Source organism: Trifolium pratense, linkage group LG6 (assembly GCF_020283565.1).
Source record: "Trifolium pratense cultivar HEN17-A07 linkage group LG6, ARS_RC_1.1, whole genome shotgun sequence".
Taxonomy (NCBI): domain Eukaryota; kingdom Viridiplantae; phylum Streptophyta; class Magnoliopsida; order Fabales; family Fabaceae; genus Trifolium; species Trifolium pratense.
Window position 1 is genome coordinate 9,320,691 of NC_060064.1, and position 18,833 is coordinate 9,339,523.

At 32.9% G+C, this 18,833-nt stretch overlaps 2 protein-coding genes across 2 annotated transcripts; both read left to right on the forward strand.

Annotated features, from left to right (window-relative positions):
* Positions 1-2,622: 2,622 nt before the first annotated feature.
* Positions 2,623-6,513, forward strand: LOC123888141 (B3 domain-containing transcription factor FUS3-like). The gene is made up of 6 exons (XM_045937104.1): positions 2,623-3,445; positions 4,875-4,964; positions 5,086-5,186; positions 5,589-5,635; positions 5,727-5,803; positions 5,934-6,513. Exons 1-6 carry the CDS (start codon positions 3,056-3,058, stop codon positions 6,216-6,218), a joined length of 990 nt encoding a protein of 329 aa, XP_045793060.1. The 5' UTR covers positions 2,623-3,055; the 3' UTR covers positions 6,219-6,513.
* A 5,187-nt stretch (positions 6,514-11,700) lies between these two features.
* LOC123888142 (V-type proton ATPase subunit C) lies at positions 11,701-17,701 on the forward strand. Its single transcript, XM_045937106.1, has 11 exons — positions 11,701-11,906; positions 12,021-12,089; positions 12,193-12,320; positions 12,419-12,518; positions 14,827-14,894; positions 14,977-15,118; positions 15,320-15,436; positions 15,612-15,737; positions 16,079-16,162; positions 16,286-16,365; positions 17,112-17,701. The coding sequence occupies exons 1-11, from the start codon at positions 11,787-11,789 to the stop codon at positions 17,212-17,214; spliced, it is 1,137 nt and encodes a 378-aa protein (XP_045793062.1). The 5' UTR covers positions 11,701-11,786; the 3' UTR covers positions 17,215-17,701.
* The last annotated feature ends 1,132 nt before the right edge of the window (positions 17,702-18,833 follow it).

An 18,833-nucleotide genomic window follows, 5' to 3' on the forward strand; every position in this document is an offset into this window, starting at 1 on the left:
GTTTAGTGATGGAATACTTCCCTCACTAATTAGAATTTTTCTAGTAGTGCAAGTAATCTAAGTCATATTCAATTTTATGAGTGCAAATGTTACTTTATTGAAAGACATGGTTGCATTTTAACTAAACCACAAGCCACTTAGTTACTTTTGAAAATAAATGCATGTGACAATGTCCTTTATTTTGCAAGTTGTCATGAGTTGTCATGAGTTATCTTTTGGAGGCAAACTATGATATTCAAATTTCAAATGAAACATATTTTTATATGAGTCTTGCTAATGTGTGTCATAAGGGCACATGTTAAGGAACCCAAAAATAGAATTGTTGTATTGGAAAATACAACACTTTAACTTTTGAAAAGTGAAAGATACAACTTTTATGAACAATCTTTCTATATTAAGTTTCTTATCATTTGCCCTTATGGCACATTTTAGCTTTTACCTTTTTATATTACTCAATCTCTCACCCAACATCATCGCTTACTTCTTATTTCCTCTTCTCTCCTCTTTTACACGGGGTAAATTCTAACTGATATATAAATTTTAACTATCATATACAGGATAAATTATCACCGATAAAAAATTCAAAATAATTATCATATGTGAGACAAATTCTTACTAATAAAAATTTCCAAAAAAACTATTTTACACGGGATAAATTCTAATAGATATATAAATTCTAACTATCATATATGAGATAAATTATCACTGATAAAAATTCAAAATAATTATCATATGTGAGACAAGTTCTAACTAATAAAAATTTCAAAAAAACTATTTTATCCCGGGTAAATTCTAACTGATATATAAATATGTTCTATATATAATTGTTTCTTTCAATTTAAATATTTATAATTGCAACAAATTTTGATTACCAAACTATAAATTAAAAAAATATCAACGTAACGTTACGACCCGTGCGATAGCACGAGTCTTGTACTAGTTGCATTATATATGTAGGAGTTGAGATCGAACATCGGTCATCCGACTTTGGTCCGTTTGGTTATATGGAAAGAAAGTGGGAAATTACACAAAACAATGCATGAACTTGGACTAATCCGAGTTAGTCTAACTTCATTCATTGTTTTGCGTAATTTTCTTTCCTCTCACTTTATTTTTATAGAATCAAACGGATCATGTAATTTCTAACAACTAAATTCCTTAAAAAGTACTATTTAATAGTGTTCGTCATTTGTTGAAAGAAAAAACAGAGGAGCAGCAATTAATTGGTTTAATTGACTTAGTATTTTAATTATTTCAATGATGTAATCTACCTCAAGACCAGATTTATTTTTATTTTTTGACTCAAGCAGACTTTGTGCATCTATTTGAAGTTACTCCATTAATTGACAAATAAAAGTACCTGTGCATGTTATCCAGGTGTAGTGGCAACAAAGTATAGGAATCCACATATGACTTCACAAATCTACCAACTGTATAAATCAATATCAACAAAAAAAAAACCAGCAATTATACTACCCTACTCCACTCCTCACAGAGGAACAAAACAATCACGTGGCTTATAGTCCATCCATCATATCAAAATCTCCCACGATTCCAATCAAATCACCATGTGCTCACTTAACACCACCTGACGTGGCAATCTCTCCTTAAACTAATATATATACCCACCATGCAAAAACAACAACACTCTCAACTCATATCAAAATCAATATCAATCACCCTCTAAAACCACTATCATTAGCTCTTTTACTTTAATTTTGTTTAGAATGCTCGTATTTTAGAAGATTACATGAATATATATTTGTAAAATAGAGATAACTTTTATCTTATAAATCAGTTTTATAAGGTTGAGTTAGATCAAACTCTCAACTTTAAGATAATATCCGAGTTTCCTTCACGATTGGTAGAACCGTCTACTTTTAGATTTTTGATCGGACTATCCACGACTATCCACCATTTATATTCGCATCCCAAATTCAATAGTGTGCTAACCACGATAGACCATGTTAAAAAACATGACATTAATTGCAAGATGACCTAAATATATACTTATAAAATAGTCTTCCATTATGCACACTAGTTTTCAAAACTCAATTTCAAACACAACAAAATAAAACACTCCTTCTTTTAATATGCTTAATAATTTTATACCCTCTTTCCTATCTATAACAGAAAAGTTTAGTCAAATAAAATTAATGTATTTAGTCTAAATTATAAACCAGATACAGTCAAATTTTTCTTATATATAAAATCGGAAGAGGAAATACTCTAATAATTTAAAAGGAAAGAAAGAGAGAGAAAGCATTAGTAGTTTGTTAGTGAGTGAAGTATAGTAGTAGTAGTAGTAGAAATGCAAATTAAAACAAGGCCATTGAATTCTGGTGCAAGTTACAGAACTTTAGCAACACCTGGATACAAAAATGAAGCAACAAGTTTCATCTATGTTCACAAACCATCCGTCAAACATTGTTTGGTCATACTCTAACCACCACCATCACCACCACACTAACCCCAATGCAAAACTCAACTCATTTCAACTTAACTCTGGTTTACTCACTCCCCATTCACATACAGCCACATTCATCATAATCATACACATCACTAACTCTACCCACATTATCATTAATTTCAAAACAAAAATCCAAAATTAAAGAGAACCAATGAATCAAGACATAACATTTGGTACATATACAACAAAATTCATACATATATAGCTTTAAGATCATATAAACCCATTACCCATAACCCATTTACAGCTAAGAACCTGTCAAGAAAAATGGAGTAGTAAAAGTAAAAGACAGCAAAGGGAGAGGATGAGATAGGAGTGAATGCAATTTGCACAAATGTCATAAAAATCTTTACACAAAAAACCTTGTTACATTGTTGCTAAAAATAGAACCCAAAAAAAAAAAAAATCTACTTTTTTTTCTTCACTATATACACTACCACTCAACTAGCTCCACCATTGATCTGTGTTCTGTTTTAACACCAAAATCAAAACCCATTTCGTGATTGCCGAGCGTCGTTCATTTTTCATATCTTCTGCACAAACACTCAGAAAACAGAGAGAGAGAGAGAGAAAGTATCTATAGTAATGATGATGGATGAGGGAGAAGGAAAGAAGAAAGTGGTGGTGAAAACCGAGGCGTGTGATATGATGGCAGGTGTTGAAGATGATGAAGTTGGATTTGTCAACGTGAAAGGAGACAATAACAACAACAACAACAACAACAAGAAGAACAAGAAGATGATGATGATTAATGGGTCGGGTCAACGGATCCGAAATGATTATGGTTTTGTTACTGCTGCATTTGGAACTGTTCAAAGGAAGAAAAGGATGGCTAGACAAAGAAGATCTTCATCTTCTACAATTACCATTCATCTCAAGAATCTTCCTTCTACTGCTTCTACTACTACTACTACTACTACCAGCTCGCACGTGCCAATTTCAACAATTCCTCCTCTTTTTCGCTATCTCCCTCCCGTACGTGTGAGTTTTTTATTTTTATTTTATTTATTTATTTTCATTTTTTAGTCTAATATTTTAGATCTGTATTTTGCATCACCTGTCCTACCTGGATTTGCAAACTTGTTATCTTTTTGTTTATTTTTTTATTTTTTAACTAATTAAATTCACAGACAACTGTGAGATCCTGTGTTTGAATATGAGGAAGACGTTCAATTAAAAATATTGATATTGTCAGTTGAGCTAAATTATATGGACGGTAAACTTGTTTTCTTTACAATTTAATACTCGATCTGTTTTAAATTATAAGTAAAAGTTCCCAAAAATAGATCAAAGAAAACTAATATAGTTGGTTCAAAATTTAAACAAAACACATCAACTTTCTTGACAAATTTTGTCTTATAATTTGGATCGGAGAGAGAGTATGTGTTTTTAAAAATCTTCGGAAGAAGAACAAGATTTTCATGGTCGCGTGACCGTATAGACACAATTGAATTTGTAACAATAATTAAAAAATGGGAGGTGAAGGTATTGGGATGGGGTATTATTTTTCTTTTGTAACATTTTTCTTTTGTTATTACTCAATTGTGTAGTAAACAAAGTTGTTGAACACAAGTCAAAACATTTTGATTTTCAAGCTTGTGTATGTCTTTGTATTGTACTTGTAATATAGTGGAGCTTTGTGTGTCAGATATTAAACATGTATAAAAATGGAAAAAAGTAGAGGCTTTTAACTCATTGCTAGATGGAGCAGAATCTATGTCGGTACGGAATTTACCTCGTGGATCCGTGGGCAATGACCAAAACAATGTTCCTTCATTCATAGTAACGTTTATTTTTGGTAACAGTACTAATATAATAATGTTAGTTAGTACTATTCATAGGTGTTTGTACGATGCATATGTAGAAGTAGTAATGTTTATAGACTTTCTTTGTAACCTTGTCTTTTTGGTTTGACTAGATCATGTTTCTGTTACTTGTTGAATTATAAAAGTCGATTTTATACATTTAACAATCACTACAAAATGTGATCTCGATCGTTGATATAGATCAGACAAATGTGATTTCGAATTCTCATTTTGTAAACAATCGAATGTGAGTTGTTTGATCTTTATCCGTTAACTTCGATCAAACAGACTGAGTGATCACAAGAGCTATTGACTATACTATTACATTTATGTTAGTCAATGTCTAGTCCTTGGAACATGAAAATTTCTACTTTTGGTTCCCTAAATCTTTGGTGGTAAATTGGGCTTTACATTTGGGAATTTGTGTATTTCAAGATAGCCATAACATAAGGCATGCTAGACAAAGCTTTGGACACTCTGCCTTCATAAGTCTTACTTACTGTATTAGTTAGACAAAAATTGTACTATGTTTGACATATTTTATATTAGTTTGTCCTAACTTTTTGAGGCACGGCCTTACAATTTTCATTCTGTTTTAGGAAATTGATCATAGGAGGTTGAGATTCCTTTTCCAAAAGGAGTTGAAGAACAGTGATGTTAGCTCCCTTAGGAGAATGGTATTGCCAAAGGTTTGTTTGGTCTTTGCTTAAAGACTTAATTCCTATGTAGCTTCATCTATAAAATATTGTCTCAATGATTAACTAGATTTATAAAACATCATAATCCAATAATAAATTTATTATAATGCAGAAAGCAGCAGAGGCTTTCCTTCCTGCCCTCGAGTCGAAGGAAGGAATTCTTATCAGCATGGATGATATAGATGGTCTTCATGTATGGAGTTTCAAGTACAGGTCTGCTATCTCTATACATTGTTGTTGGTTAATTGTCATGGCCAAAAAATAAAATCAAAATGAAATTGAATACGATTATGGTAGTTTGCAATTACATTCGGAACTATATTCCCTATACAGTCACACCCTTAGAATTCGCATATCTTACCCATGTAGATAAAGAATGATTGACTCATATTTGAAATTGTATTTAAAGTCAATTTGACAAATTACGAGTCATCTGATCTTTATCTAAATACTGAGATTCTGTGACACGTTTTTCTCCTTATTGCGTTACAATCTTTTAAGATGAGAAAGATTGATATTGGTTGAATATATTTTTCAAATTTTAGATTATTTTAAATTGACTTGTACTAACGATTCAAATTTATAGGTGATTACATTTTTATTTGAATAATGCAGGTTTTGGCCTAACAATAATAGTCGGATGTATGTACTTGAAAACACCGGTATGTTAAATTTACTTAAACTACTTATCTAATTTCCATTCTGAGAGTTAAATTTTGCTTAAAAAATATATTAGTTCGTTAAATATTTCAGGAGACTTTGTTAGCACACACGGTCTACGATTTGGAGATTCCATCATGGTTTACCAAGATAATCAAACTCACAATTATGTATGTGCATAACAAGTTAAATTTCTTTCGCGTCAAAAAAAAAAAAAGTTAAATTTCTTTCTCAATTCTAAAATCTCATTAAGCTGTTTTTTAACCATGTTTTTGTTTTATGCCCTATGCATTACTAAAGGTAATTCAAGCAAAGAAAGCTTGTGATCAAGATGAGTATATGGAAGGAACTAGTGATACAATGAATGACATCTTCATTGATGATTATGAGGTGAACCAGAGTTGCTTTGATGTAGCTTATCCTACAATGAATGATACAACAAGCATGTCATTTATATATGACACAACAATCTCAAATGACTCACCACTTGATTTTTTGGGTGGATCAATGACAAATTACTCAAGGATTGGATCAGTTGAAACCTTTGGCTCTGTTGAGAATTTGTCACTTGATGACTTCTATTGAGAGGTCATTGCTATATGTGAAGGGCACTAACATTGTACCAAAACTCTAGGAAGGTGGGTTTGTCCATTTTGGTACTAAAGAAACATCAAAGTGGTGTGTGTGTATGTCTGTTTTTTTTTTTTTTTTGTTCTTTTTGTGTTTGTCATGACAATGAGAGGATCTGTGTAAAATAAAAGAGTAGTCAGTGGACATGTTTTTGTGTTCCTCTCTCTTGAACAAAGTTGGGACTGCTCTACGATGTATTGTTTATAATTTTTGGTGGATAACATCTACATAAATTATTTTGAATGTTCCATTATAGATCGTTTAATTAATATCATATGCAAAGTAAATTGTGTATATAGAAAGGAATAACACTAAAATTATACTCCCTCCATCTTTTTATATTATTACATACGAAGAAAATGTAGATGAACAACAAGTTACGCTGCTAAATCTTTTTATATTTAAAGACAATTTTCTTTTGAAAAGGTTCCCATAATTAGGGACGGAGGGAGTATTCGATAAGAAAAATGATGTTTGGACAATAAAATTTTATCGTCAAATTTGTTTTTTGAGGTAAATTGAATTTTTTTTTTTGTGTGCGTAATTTTAAAATATGTATAAGTGTTAAAAAAAACAAAGTACGAAAGAGATAGAGACAAAAATATACATTGTCAAATATGTTAGTTTTTCCATATAAAAAAAAAATGTTAGTTTTTTTTTTTTTTTTATGTTCAAATTGTCTCGCCGTATCATACTTTTGCAAATGAGATTCATAAAATTCGGCAACTCATAGGCAGGGGTGTCTCCGGATTTTAGGAGGCTCTGTGCAAAATATAAAAGTGGTCCTTAGTATAAAAAAGTTTAATTTTAAAAAAAAACCGTCGATTTAAATTGCGTATAATATAAAAAAATCATTTTTATTCTTGTAAACATATAGATTATCAATATTAAACCAATTGCATTAAATCAAATGGGATAAGAAATACAAAATAATTATTTTTGTATATAATGTCAAAAAGGAACCTCCTAATCTAAGGTTTAATTTTATGTAAAGATTAAAATGGATTAAAACTATATTTACGAGTAAAGATAACTAATCCATTGATACTCATATGATATTACATGAACATTAACAATACATAACTATTAGTTTAGGGCCTAAAAATTAATCTATTAATATACATCTGATATTTTACAGGTAAAAATAATATATAAGTAATATTATAAGACCTCAAATTTTGAGTTGGGACCCTCAAAATTTTGAGGCCCGATGCCGTCGCACACCTCGCACATGTGTGCAAGCCGCCACTGCTCATAGGTAGTGCTTGGAATGTGTCGATTGATCACACTCTTCGGGAGGGAAATACATCTCCTAAGTTCTTGGTCAAGTTGGGAACTTCGTCAAAGTCTTCTCTCGTGATATTTGAAGCTCCACCTTCTGACATGTCTAGCTTACTCAATGTTGATGTTGGGGGCGTGATGTTTGTTAAGGACTAGTGTTTGTTTTGTTTTCTCCTCTTTTTGTTTTTTTCTTCTTCTTTTCTTTCTCTCTTGAAAATAATTTTGTATCTGCATTTATTTCAATACCTTAATTATCACCTTTATGGATATGATTCATTGATTTGTCTTTAAGATCTCTATTATTATGACAGTAGTTATCAATATAATTCACTAATGTAATGTATGTTTTATATCACAATGGATAGGTTAGAATCACGATGATCCCACTGTGGTTTTGACAAATCCACCATGATGCTAAACATAAGCGTAATCAAATTGCAACTTCATACAAATTATAATCGTCAATGGGGGACTAAGTTGTCCATATTTCTCAATTAGATCTCCCTACATCTTATCTAGAATTAAACGTTCAATCACAAATCTTTGTTTCCATCTCAGTCAAGTCGCAAAACTCATACACAAACTATTTTTCTTTCATATATCAAAGCTAATGGTAAAAAATGTCTCCTTTCTCTATATTTTGTGATTGTTACCAAGCATAGGTGTAATCAAGTTGCAACTTCGTACAGATTATAATCGTCAATAGGGGGACTAAGTTGTACCTAATTCTCAATTAGATCTTCCTACATCTTATTTATAATTAAACATTCAACCACAAATTTTTATTTCCAACTTCGTCAAGTGATTAAACTCTTTTTTTTTTTATAATATATATCAAACTTAATGGTCAAATGTCTCATTTCTTTATATTTTGTGATTAGGGTGCTTTTATCTTTGATCTTCTAAAATTTATGTCAAAAATTGTGTTGTTTTACTTACAATAAACACTTATTTTGTTTTAGTGAAAAAAATGAGTGTTTGTGAATTTAAATATCCCTCAAAGATTAATCATTGCTAACAGTACTGAAATTTTTTATATAAATATCATGATAACAAAAAAAAATCTTCAATTTTTATCTCTGAAATATAACTCGATTGATACGTAGTTACATATTATTGAAGGAGCGACTAAACTACTTGATACAAAAATATTCCTCAATTTTTTACCATCTCAACAACACTCATATCTAATCCCGTGATTTTTTTTATCATCTTAGCCACACACTACAAGAAAATCCCCATTTTCTGACCGCTTTTGGCCCCGCAAAGTAGGAAAAAGGCCACAAAGTTAAAAATGTGACGAATTTACCGACGGCCATGATCGGTCGCAAAAATGTTCGCTGGTAACACTTACCGGCGGCCTGGACCGCCACAAAGTAAAGACGTAGTCTGACACGCCTTTTGAACACTTACTGATGGTCATGGGCGCCGCAAAGTAAAGAGACAATCTGACACGCTTTTTGACGAAATGATACTATGGTATCGTTTGGCCCGACTTTATTTCCTCTTATTTAGAGCTTATGCACACAACTTATGCAATTTTTATATATTATTATAAGTTTGTCAAGGTAGTTTATGATAAAATAGCTTATAAAATTACAATTTTCACTAGTGTGAACTTATAAAATAATATAAAACTTAATTTATATTGCATAAGCTAAAAAAAAACTAGGCCAAACGAACCCTATGTTATTTTTCCCACAATGTTGGACTACTTTTTAATTGACTAGTCCGAAATTGAACTCGGTTCTTTTACATGGGTGGGGGGGTGGGGGGAGGGGTGGGGAGTAGTGTCACTTTGGTTTTCTTTTTTGTTATGACGAAAGTAGTGTCACTTTGGTGTAGTCTGACTATCCCATTTTTAAAAAATTATCTAATCTTTTTATTATGATAGTGTATTTTTATAGGAAATAATATTTAACTACTCTGATAAAGTAGATTTTGATGCCCCAGCCCAAACAAGTCAATTTGTGAAAAATTAGTAAAAATAAAAAAGACAAAAAATTATTACTTGATAAATAAATTTATTCTTCTTGTTTTGATGTTTTCAATTTCATTCTCTAGTAACTACTCAAATAACTTTGTCAACAACAAAAATTGTCAAGACAAAATTCATAAGAGTTTATTTTAATTTATTTTTTTAATATTTAGCCCTCTCATAAGATTTAGGCTATCTTTTTTTATATTTTGCTTTTATTGTGGATCACATCAATAACACGTTGGATGGTTGGAAGACTAATCTTCTCAATCGTGCAGAAAGGGTTACTTTGGCTCAATCAGTTGTATCTGCTCTTTTCAATATGTGGATCCTTCGAGGGATGTGCGATAAAATTGATGCTTCTATGACACAATTCATTTGGGGAAGGAAGCACTGTCATTGGGTGAATTGGAAGACCGTTGCTCAACCAAAGTCTAGAGGAGCCCTCGATATTCGAACTGCTCGAGCTTTAAACAGTTCTATTCTTGGAAAACATGTTTGGGAATTGCTCCACGATCCTAATAAATCTTTGGTCAATCTCTTATCCTTAAAGTACCTCAATGAGATTTCTATTTTGGAGGCTTCTTAATCTCCTGGTTTGTACATCTTGTGTTTGGAAGGCTATCACCAAGATGGTTGATGCTATAAAAGAGGATTATCTTTGTAATTTTGTTCCTTATGTCTACATTAGTGAATCTAATTTGCGGTTGAAGGATATTTATTCTCAAGGTTGTTAGTATTTTTCTCACTTTACAACTCAGATACCTCTCAATATTCAACTCCATATCCAAAGCATCTTCATTGACGAATCATGTTAGGATATCAAGAGTTAGCCTCTTTCATCCTCAAGTATTTATTCTACTAAAAGTGGGTGTCGATGGTTGACTTCATATAATTTTCATTTTGCGGGTACAACTAATCATGAGACTTGGCAATGAATGTAGAATATTAAACTTTAAGCACTTTATCTGGTTGTTTATGCATGATAGTCTTCCTACTAATGTTCTTCGGGTTTCTAGACATTTATCTTTAGACTCTTCTTGCAAAAGATGTGGAGCTAGTCACAAAACGTTGCTCCACACCTTTAGAGATTAACCCGGACTCTCTGGTGATTTGGGATATGCTTTAATGTTCAACAAGGATGCTACCTTCAATTGTCTTGATCTCCCTTTTTGGTTCAAATATCATGCTCTGACTCCTAATGGTATTATCTTCATTATAGCCTGATGGATCTTATGGAAGTCTCGAAATGATAAAGTTTTCAATGGTAATGATTGGTTGAATTGGAATTGCCTTTAGCAATATTTTCTCTTCACTATGATGTGTTGCATCTCCTCTATCCTTTCTAAGAAAAACATTTACAAACCTAGCAGACACGTAACTTAGCCTCCTTCTTTAGATAGTATCATCAAAGTCAATGTTGATGACAACTCTCTATCTAACCCAGGGAGATCATGTTTTGGTGGTCTTATGATGAATAATAATGGAGTGGTCATTGGGTTTTCTGGTTTCCGTGGTATCACTACTTGTTTGGTTGACAAAATTATATGTCATTCATCATGGCCTTCGTATGACTTACAATGTTGGTCACAAGAATATTATTATCGAGTCAGATTCTCTGGAGTTTCTTAATTTAATCATGTTAGAGGCTCAACCCACTTCATCCTTATGCTATGTTGATTAGTTGGATTTCTCAACTTCGTCGTCAAAATTGGTTGTTTCTCTCGTACAATGAATTCCTTATTGCCTAGCTAAGCACGATGTCTCATACGAGGATGCTCTCAAAGGTATGAACGGTGTGCCCCTCTCAACTACATCTTGTGTGACCTATTAACAAAGTGGCTAATCAATATGCGCCAAGTGTCTTGTGTGGACCCCTTCTAAGGCATTCCAAAACAATTGTCTAGTTTTATGATTGCTAGTTTATGCAAATAGCTGGTTTATGCAAATAATTGGCTGCATGTGTTGCTTCCAATGATATCATTCCATGTGTAACATGTGGATGCCAATTGAGTTGCTCGCTTAATTTATTTATTTTTCCTTTTTTCTCCTTGATTTTTTTTTTTGTATTTTTCAAAAAAATATAATATTATTTTTTTTTTGTAGAAAATGGATATTTGGTTGGAAAAAGAAAAAACGAAATAAAAAATGTGATGTGATACATGTTACATGTAAACTACTATTATCCGAAGTTGGGGCATTGAGGTGTATTATGTAGTGTGATAATAATCATCATTTCAGAGAGAAACAGAGAGAAAGGTAAAATGGCAAACAAGTACTGGGTGGTGTCTCTTCCCGTCCAGAACAACAACTCTTCTTCTTCGATATGGAATCAATTGCAGCAAAACATCTCCAAGCATTCCTTCGATACTCCTCTTTACAGAGTCAGTAACTAATTTTCTTTCTTTTTAACTAACCAACCATTTTTCACTCTCTATCATCATTCTAATTCAATTCAATTCAATTCATCGATCTTCTTCTTATTCTTCTCATCACAGTTCAACATTCCCAATCTCCGCGTCGGAACCCTAGATTCACTCCTCTCCCTCAGCGATGATCTCACCAAGGTTATTATTTTCCGTTTTCATTTTTACGATTTCATTAATCTCCGATTATCAATCAAAATCGTCTAATTCTCTTCCGATTTGATCGATCAATGTTTTTATGCAGTCTAATGCTTTCGTGGAAGGAGTTTCTCACAAGATCAGGCGCCAGATTGAAGAACTCGAGCGAGTTTCAGGCGTAAACACTGCTGGCCTTACCGTTGATGGAGTTCCTGTTGATTCCTACTTGACTAGGTTTTCTCTCGTTTTCACCTTCGATCTATTTATCTATCTATTAATCGATACTGTGTTTTTTGTTTTGGCTGAATTTTTGTTATTTGTATTGGATCTAGATTTGTTTGGGATGATGCCAAGTATCCGACTATGTCGCCTTTGAAGGAGATTGTTGATGGCATTCATGCTCAAGTGGCTAAGATTGAAGATGATCTCAAGGTTTTCATTTTCTTCCCACTCTTTAGTTTTTGTTCGATCTATCTGTTTGATTTTAGCTATGAAGCACATACACCGGACATGACACACGCACTTACACGTCTGACACCGATTATAGTTTGAGAAAACAACATAGTTCAATGTAATCATCTGAAGAGTGTATGTGCTTCATAGGATTTCAGAGATGTGATAGGTAGTAAGTAATAAAAAAATTATATGCATTTGTTATTCGTTCAGGAATTTATATTATTATAATTTTGGGCTGCTAATATATAATAATGAGAAAGATTGTAATCTTAGCTGGTGCTCCCAATATGATGGAAGATTGTAATTAAGTGCTATAGAGTTGATACCTCAGTTTGTGGAGCCTTGCTCTTTTTAATTTTGGGTTTGTAGTTAGTTTCAAGAGGAACAGACTTGGCTTCTCTAAAGCCAAGAGGATCACAGATTACTTATTCACTTTAGAGGAACAAATGGAGGATCTCAACATTGATATTAAATTTGGGTGTTGTTAGTTATTATGATAAACATATATCCACATTTGTCACAAACTATTGATTTCCATCGAATATTTCCTTCTAAAGTTAGCCTTATGCTTTAGATGATTAAAATCCAAGGGAGTGGAGTATTGAATTTGGATCAATGAACTCTTTATTTCTGGTTGATAAAAATATGCAAGTTTTTCTACTTTGATCCATGTGCTTTAGGCTCAATTGAAAGTAAATATCTCAATGTTCAGGTAACCTTTTCTGTGATGCCACTATTGTTTATTGCTCAACCAGTCCAGGGATAGTTTTTTAGTCATAAGCTTATCTCCCAAGGATGAGAAAAATAATAAGATAAGACTACCTGACAATCCACACCTTTCTCTCTCCACTTTACCTTCAGAGTCACAGATGGGTCGACATTATTCTCGTTCTAGTAACACGCTCTTTGGTGGCCTCTATTAGAGTTACAGACATTTCTATTTTGTGTAACTTATGGTTAGGAGACCTCAGTTTGTCCGAGATGGTCTAGAAGTCATTGAGAAAATAATGTAGAAGATACGGGCAATTTTCTTTTTGTCCCCAATGTCTGGGCTGATTTATCCTATGGATTTTACTCTCTGTTGTTGCGGTCCTCAATCCTCATCTGTGATATTGGTTTCAGCCCGTCTCTCATTTTTAAAACAATTTCATTTTACTTCCTGAAGTGACATAGGAATTTTCGGTCATCCACCTTAGCCATGAATGCGAGAGACTGCAGATGTAATAGTGATGTAGCATGCTGCTATCTTAAAACAATATCTTCAATGCCAATAAACTCGGGATATTGAAATTTGATAGTTACTCCCTCCGTACCACAATATATGTCGTTTTGACCATATTACACAAATTAATAAATGTAATTATTGTTGTATGGAAAAGAGAAATTCCGAGTTAGGGTATAAGAAAGAAATTTTGACCATATTACACAAATTATTGACCATATTACATTAATGGTATGAGAAAGATAAATTGAAGAATTGAAAAAAGAAAGAGTAATAAATAGTTAAGGGTATAAGAGGAAAAATAGCATTATATGCTTCATTGGTAATGTAAAGTGTCTTATAATTTGGTACAAATTTTTTTCTCAAAGTGACATAATTTGGTACGGAGGGAGTAATACCTAACAGACAGACTATCTTGGAATTGTTATGCAAAATGACACGTTTAGAAAGAGACGGGTGGAGTTGAAAATAAAAATGAAAATCCTAAGTATATGGATTAACTGGATTTAGAGGTGTTAAGAAATAAAATACATAATTCCACTATAAAAGTTGAAATTATAAGAATAAATGTACCCTTAATGATATAAAAACACACTTTATTGATTGAAGGGGAGTGCATCCTCTCATGAGTTGAGGAGTTGGGATTTATTTAGTTCTGTTACTGTTAACTAGATGCTTTTGCATTTTTCCAAAACTTGATCAGGAGGATACATTTGGTTGACCCTGAGTACTGGGAAATAAGGGTTATATAATACATGTCACATTATTTTTATTTATTCACCTAGGTTTCTTTTCCTCCTCCTCCTCCCTAATTATTCATAATGTCTTTCTTTTCTGCAAATGGTTGGGGAGAGGGAGGGGTTTTAAAATGTCTATTCACGTGGCAAGAAAAAATCATTTTGAACGGACATTTCAGAAAGGTCTTACAAGCTCAAATTGTTTTCCCTTCAGATAATTTTTTTTCTGACAAATATTACAACGAACATCCCTTGTCCCTACTTATTTTGCATTATGTGGATTGATATTTCTACTTGAGCCTTGAAAATTTGTCTTCTATGCCAGGTTCGTGTTTCTGAGTATAATAATATCCGAAGTCAGCTCAATGCTATAAACCGAAAGCAAACTGGAAGGTTTGGATGTTTTACAAATTATGTAGTTTTCAAATTTAGTGTGCTATTTTTCTTAGCTGACCGACCTGCTTTACTATTTCAGCTTAGCAGTTCGTGATCTTTCTAACTTGGTAAAACCCGAGGACATTGTAAGTTCAGAACATTTAACTACCCTCCTTGCTGTTGTTTCCAAGTATTCACAGAAGGATTGGCTCGCAAGCTACGAAACATTGACTAGCTATGTGGTAAGATATATCATATTCACTAGAAAATATGAATATTACTTCCTTGTGGTTTTTGTAAATGGGTTACTATTAAGAAACCTCTGTAATTCATTTAAACAGTCCAATACTGTTTTTTTTCACACATTTGAATAATTCTGAGTATGCTTTTGTTTTTCATTGCTTTATTCCTTATTCTTATTCTAATTAGGTTAAATATTTCAGGTCCCAAGGTCTTCTAAGAAGTTGTATGAGGATAACGAATATGCGCTTTATACTGTAACACTCTTCAATCGTGTGGCAGACAATTTTAGAACTAGTGCACGGGAAAAAGGTTTCCAAGTAAGTATTTCTTTTTATTAATTTTACATATATTATCTTCAATCTGTTAGTGTTGGCAATATCTATGATTCTATATAGTGGAATTTGTGAGACACAGTGCTGAGTGTTTCAGTATTGAATATAATTCATAAGTTGGTGCGAGGTGTTTAATGGAATTTTATGTCTTCGTATTCAGATTCGTGATTTTGAATACAGCGCAGAAACACATGAGGGCCGAAAGCAGGAGTTGGATAAATTGGTGCAAGATCAGGAAAGTTTGAGGGGTTCTCTGTTGCAATGGTGCTATACTAGTTATGGAGAGGTATTATTCACTTGCTCATTACTTCATTTGATTTTGTAGAAATATCCAAAGAATATATCATGGCTGAATTTGCAGATAGCATTAGAAAAACCAAAGTGGTTATGGGAAACGTATGCCAAGTTAAATGACTATTTTCAAGCTGGACTTCTTATACCTTGATGTGTTTGTTTTTGGACTAGCCTCTCAAGCTGAGGCTGACATTATGGAGTGACTTAGCTTCTCTGTTAAAATCTAGTAGTGTTTATTAACCATAAAATTTCTCCCACCTTCGCTTACTGCCTTGTTATCCTAAAATGCCACGATTCTTCTCGCTAACAACTTGTACTTTATACTTTCTGAAGGTTTTCAGCTCCTGGATGCACTTTTGTGCTGTGCGCTTATTTTCTGAAAGCATTCTGAGATATGGATTGCCGCCGTCTTTCTTGGTACTATACACTTCTAGAACAGAAGTTCAGCCTCATCACCCCCCCCCCCCACCCCCCCCCCCCCCCCCAAAAAAAACAATATTATTTATCCCTGACCATTATTGGGTCTTGCATTAATTGCAGGCATGCGTCTTAGCTCCATCTGTAAAAGCTGAAAAGAAAGTACGTTCAATCCTTGAAGGGTTGAGTGATAGCTCAAACAGGCAAGTAGCTGATTAATCTCTATGTTGTCTCATTTATAATATATGATTTTCATTGCTTTTAGACACCACCAAGCCTAATTAACATGCCGGACAACAACTGGTGAATTTAAGCTCCTACGTTACCTTTTTCTTTTCTGGGTGTGTGTGTGTTGTTGTTCACATGTTTTTGCAGTATATAGCCATATTTGATAATACTTCAACTGAGAATTTCACGAAACCTCTTCATGCAGTTCTTTAAAAGGCTGAAACTCCAAACTGGTGTTGACGAATACTCTAATTTAAATTCATATTAGATTTACATTACACTAAAGAGTAGTGAAAGTAAAAAAAAAATTGCATTTGTTTGCGTTTTGCTTGATGTATACATCTATTTTATTCAAATCACAAAACATGGCACTGGTCTCTTTGTTGTGACCAATATACAGAACTTCAGAAAATAAATTATGGTTAGTGGATAGTTATTTGAAAGTTTAAACTCCTCTTCTCTTGATTAATAATTTGATTGAGATGCTAGAAAAACAGTTGGGATTCACTCCCTGTTTGTGTAAATGTGATATTTTGCTGACTCTGCTCAAAAACTCAATTTGAGTACTCCATCCCCTATATCATGCTTCAGCAGATCTTGCTTCCCTCTAATGTTTTGATACATACAGACAATATTTCTGTGTCTTTGTTTTTATTATTTTTGTCTCTTAATTTGATAGACTTACATGATAACATTGTACCTTCAATAAATTTGTTTGCAGTGCATACTGGAAAACGGACGAAGATGTTGGTGCTGGAATGGCTGGCCTAGCAGGTGACGCCGATACTCACCCATATGTTTCCTTCACTATCAATCTTCTTTGAGTGCGACTGGAGACAAGTCCTATTTCTTAATTTAGATCTGCTAAGGGTTCTCTTGGAATGCCAATGCCAGGCAGGATTTGAAGATTTTGTACATTGCTATCATATTTCATTATTTGTTATTATTTATATATAATTGGAGCAGTTGAAGTTTCAACGGGGTCTAATGAATTTCAAGGGCAGAGTCCGTTGCCAGGATCACTGCCCACTTGTATTGTTTCATGTAAGTTTTCATGTTTGCGATATTGGGACTCAGGAGAATTGATGCTCAGTAGCTCATTTCTTCAGAAAATAAAACAACCATGCGTGGGAATACTTACGTCGTGCCATAAGTAAAATAATAAATCTCACTTGTACGCCATAAACTTGATATTGTTGTGGGGGATACTTATGTTACACCACTTCTTATATTGACATAGTCAAAACTTTAACCAATAGGTTTAAATTTATTTCTGCTATTCAATAAATTTATTGGTTAAAATTAGGAGCATATCTGCACCACATCTTTGTGTTGTACTTTGTGGATTTATCAAATATTTAAGATGGTTTGTTAACTCCAACGGTTTGGAGCATGATATAACTTGTGTCAGTCACGTTTGTTTAAATCTTCACTATTCTTTTTGGGACGTGGTAAATGTAATTTTCATTGCAACAAGACTTGTATCCAACTTGTTGCTTGTTTAAATACTCACTAATATCCGTAAGACTTGTATCCATATTGCAAGGAAGTGCCTAAGGTTCATCAGGTAACTGGTGTTGGTTGTAAATATGGGTTGATTAATTGTGAGGTGGTGTGAGGTTCTAGTAGGGATTCTACCTGGTGGAGGGATATTCATTCAACATTTGGATAATGGTTTTGGTGAGGTTGGGGGAAACTGGTTTCCTGAGAGGTTGTTCCAAAATGTGGATAATGGTAATGACACTGTTTTTCGTTATTATCCAATGTTTCTTTATAGGTTAATAGGTTAATACGGAAGATTATTTAAATTTGATTTTAATTTTGATCAATTGTTGGAAGCCGCCAAGTTATTTCTTTGGTTGTGGCTCAAATATAATGATGGAAGTTTTGGTTATGGAATAAATCATCTTTTGCTTCTTGAAATTGTACGTGTTCGTTTTCTTTCCAAAAATTTATAATGGTAAATAAAAAATCTCGGATTTTAAATCATGTCACGTTTATGATAATTTGTATATAGTTTAAACAACTGTGCATTCACACGGGTTCATCGACTTTAATTTCATGTTTATGTTTATCATTATATTAAGGGTTGAATATCTTTTTAGTCCATACATTTTGTTATATAGTCAAAAATAATACATACATTTTTTTTATAGTTAAAAAAAATCTTACACTTTTTTCAGTTATCAAAATTGATCCCTGCCGTTAATTTTTTTTTAACAGAATGCGGATGTGGTGCAACTGGCCAATAACATGGTGACACATATCTTTTTCCACGAGGTTATTGTGCACTCTTTTACACCAAATCTTTTTGGTGTATTTGCATTTATTCGTAAACACTTAGATTAGGAAATGCAAATACAAATAAAAGATGATTTCGTGGGAAAATGTGCACAATAACTCTTGTGGAAAAGACATGTATCATCATGTTATTGGCCAGTTG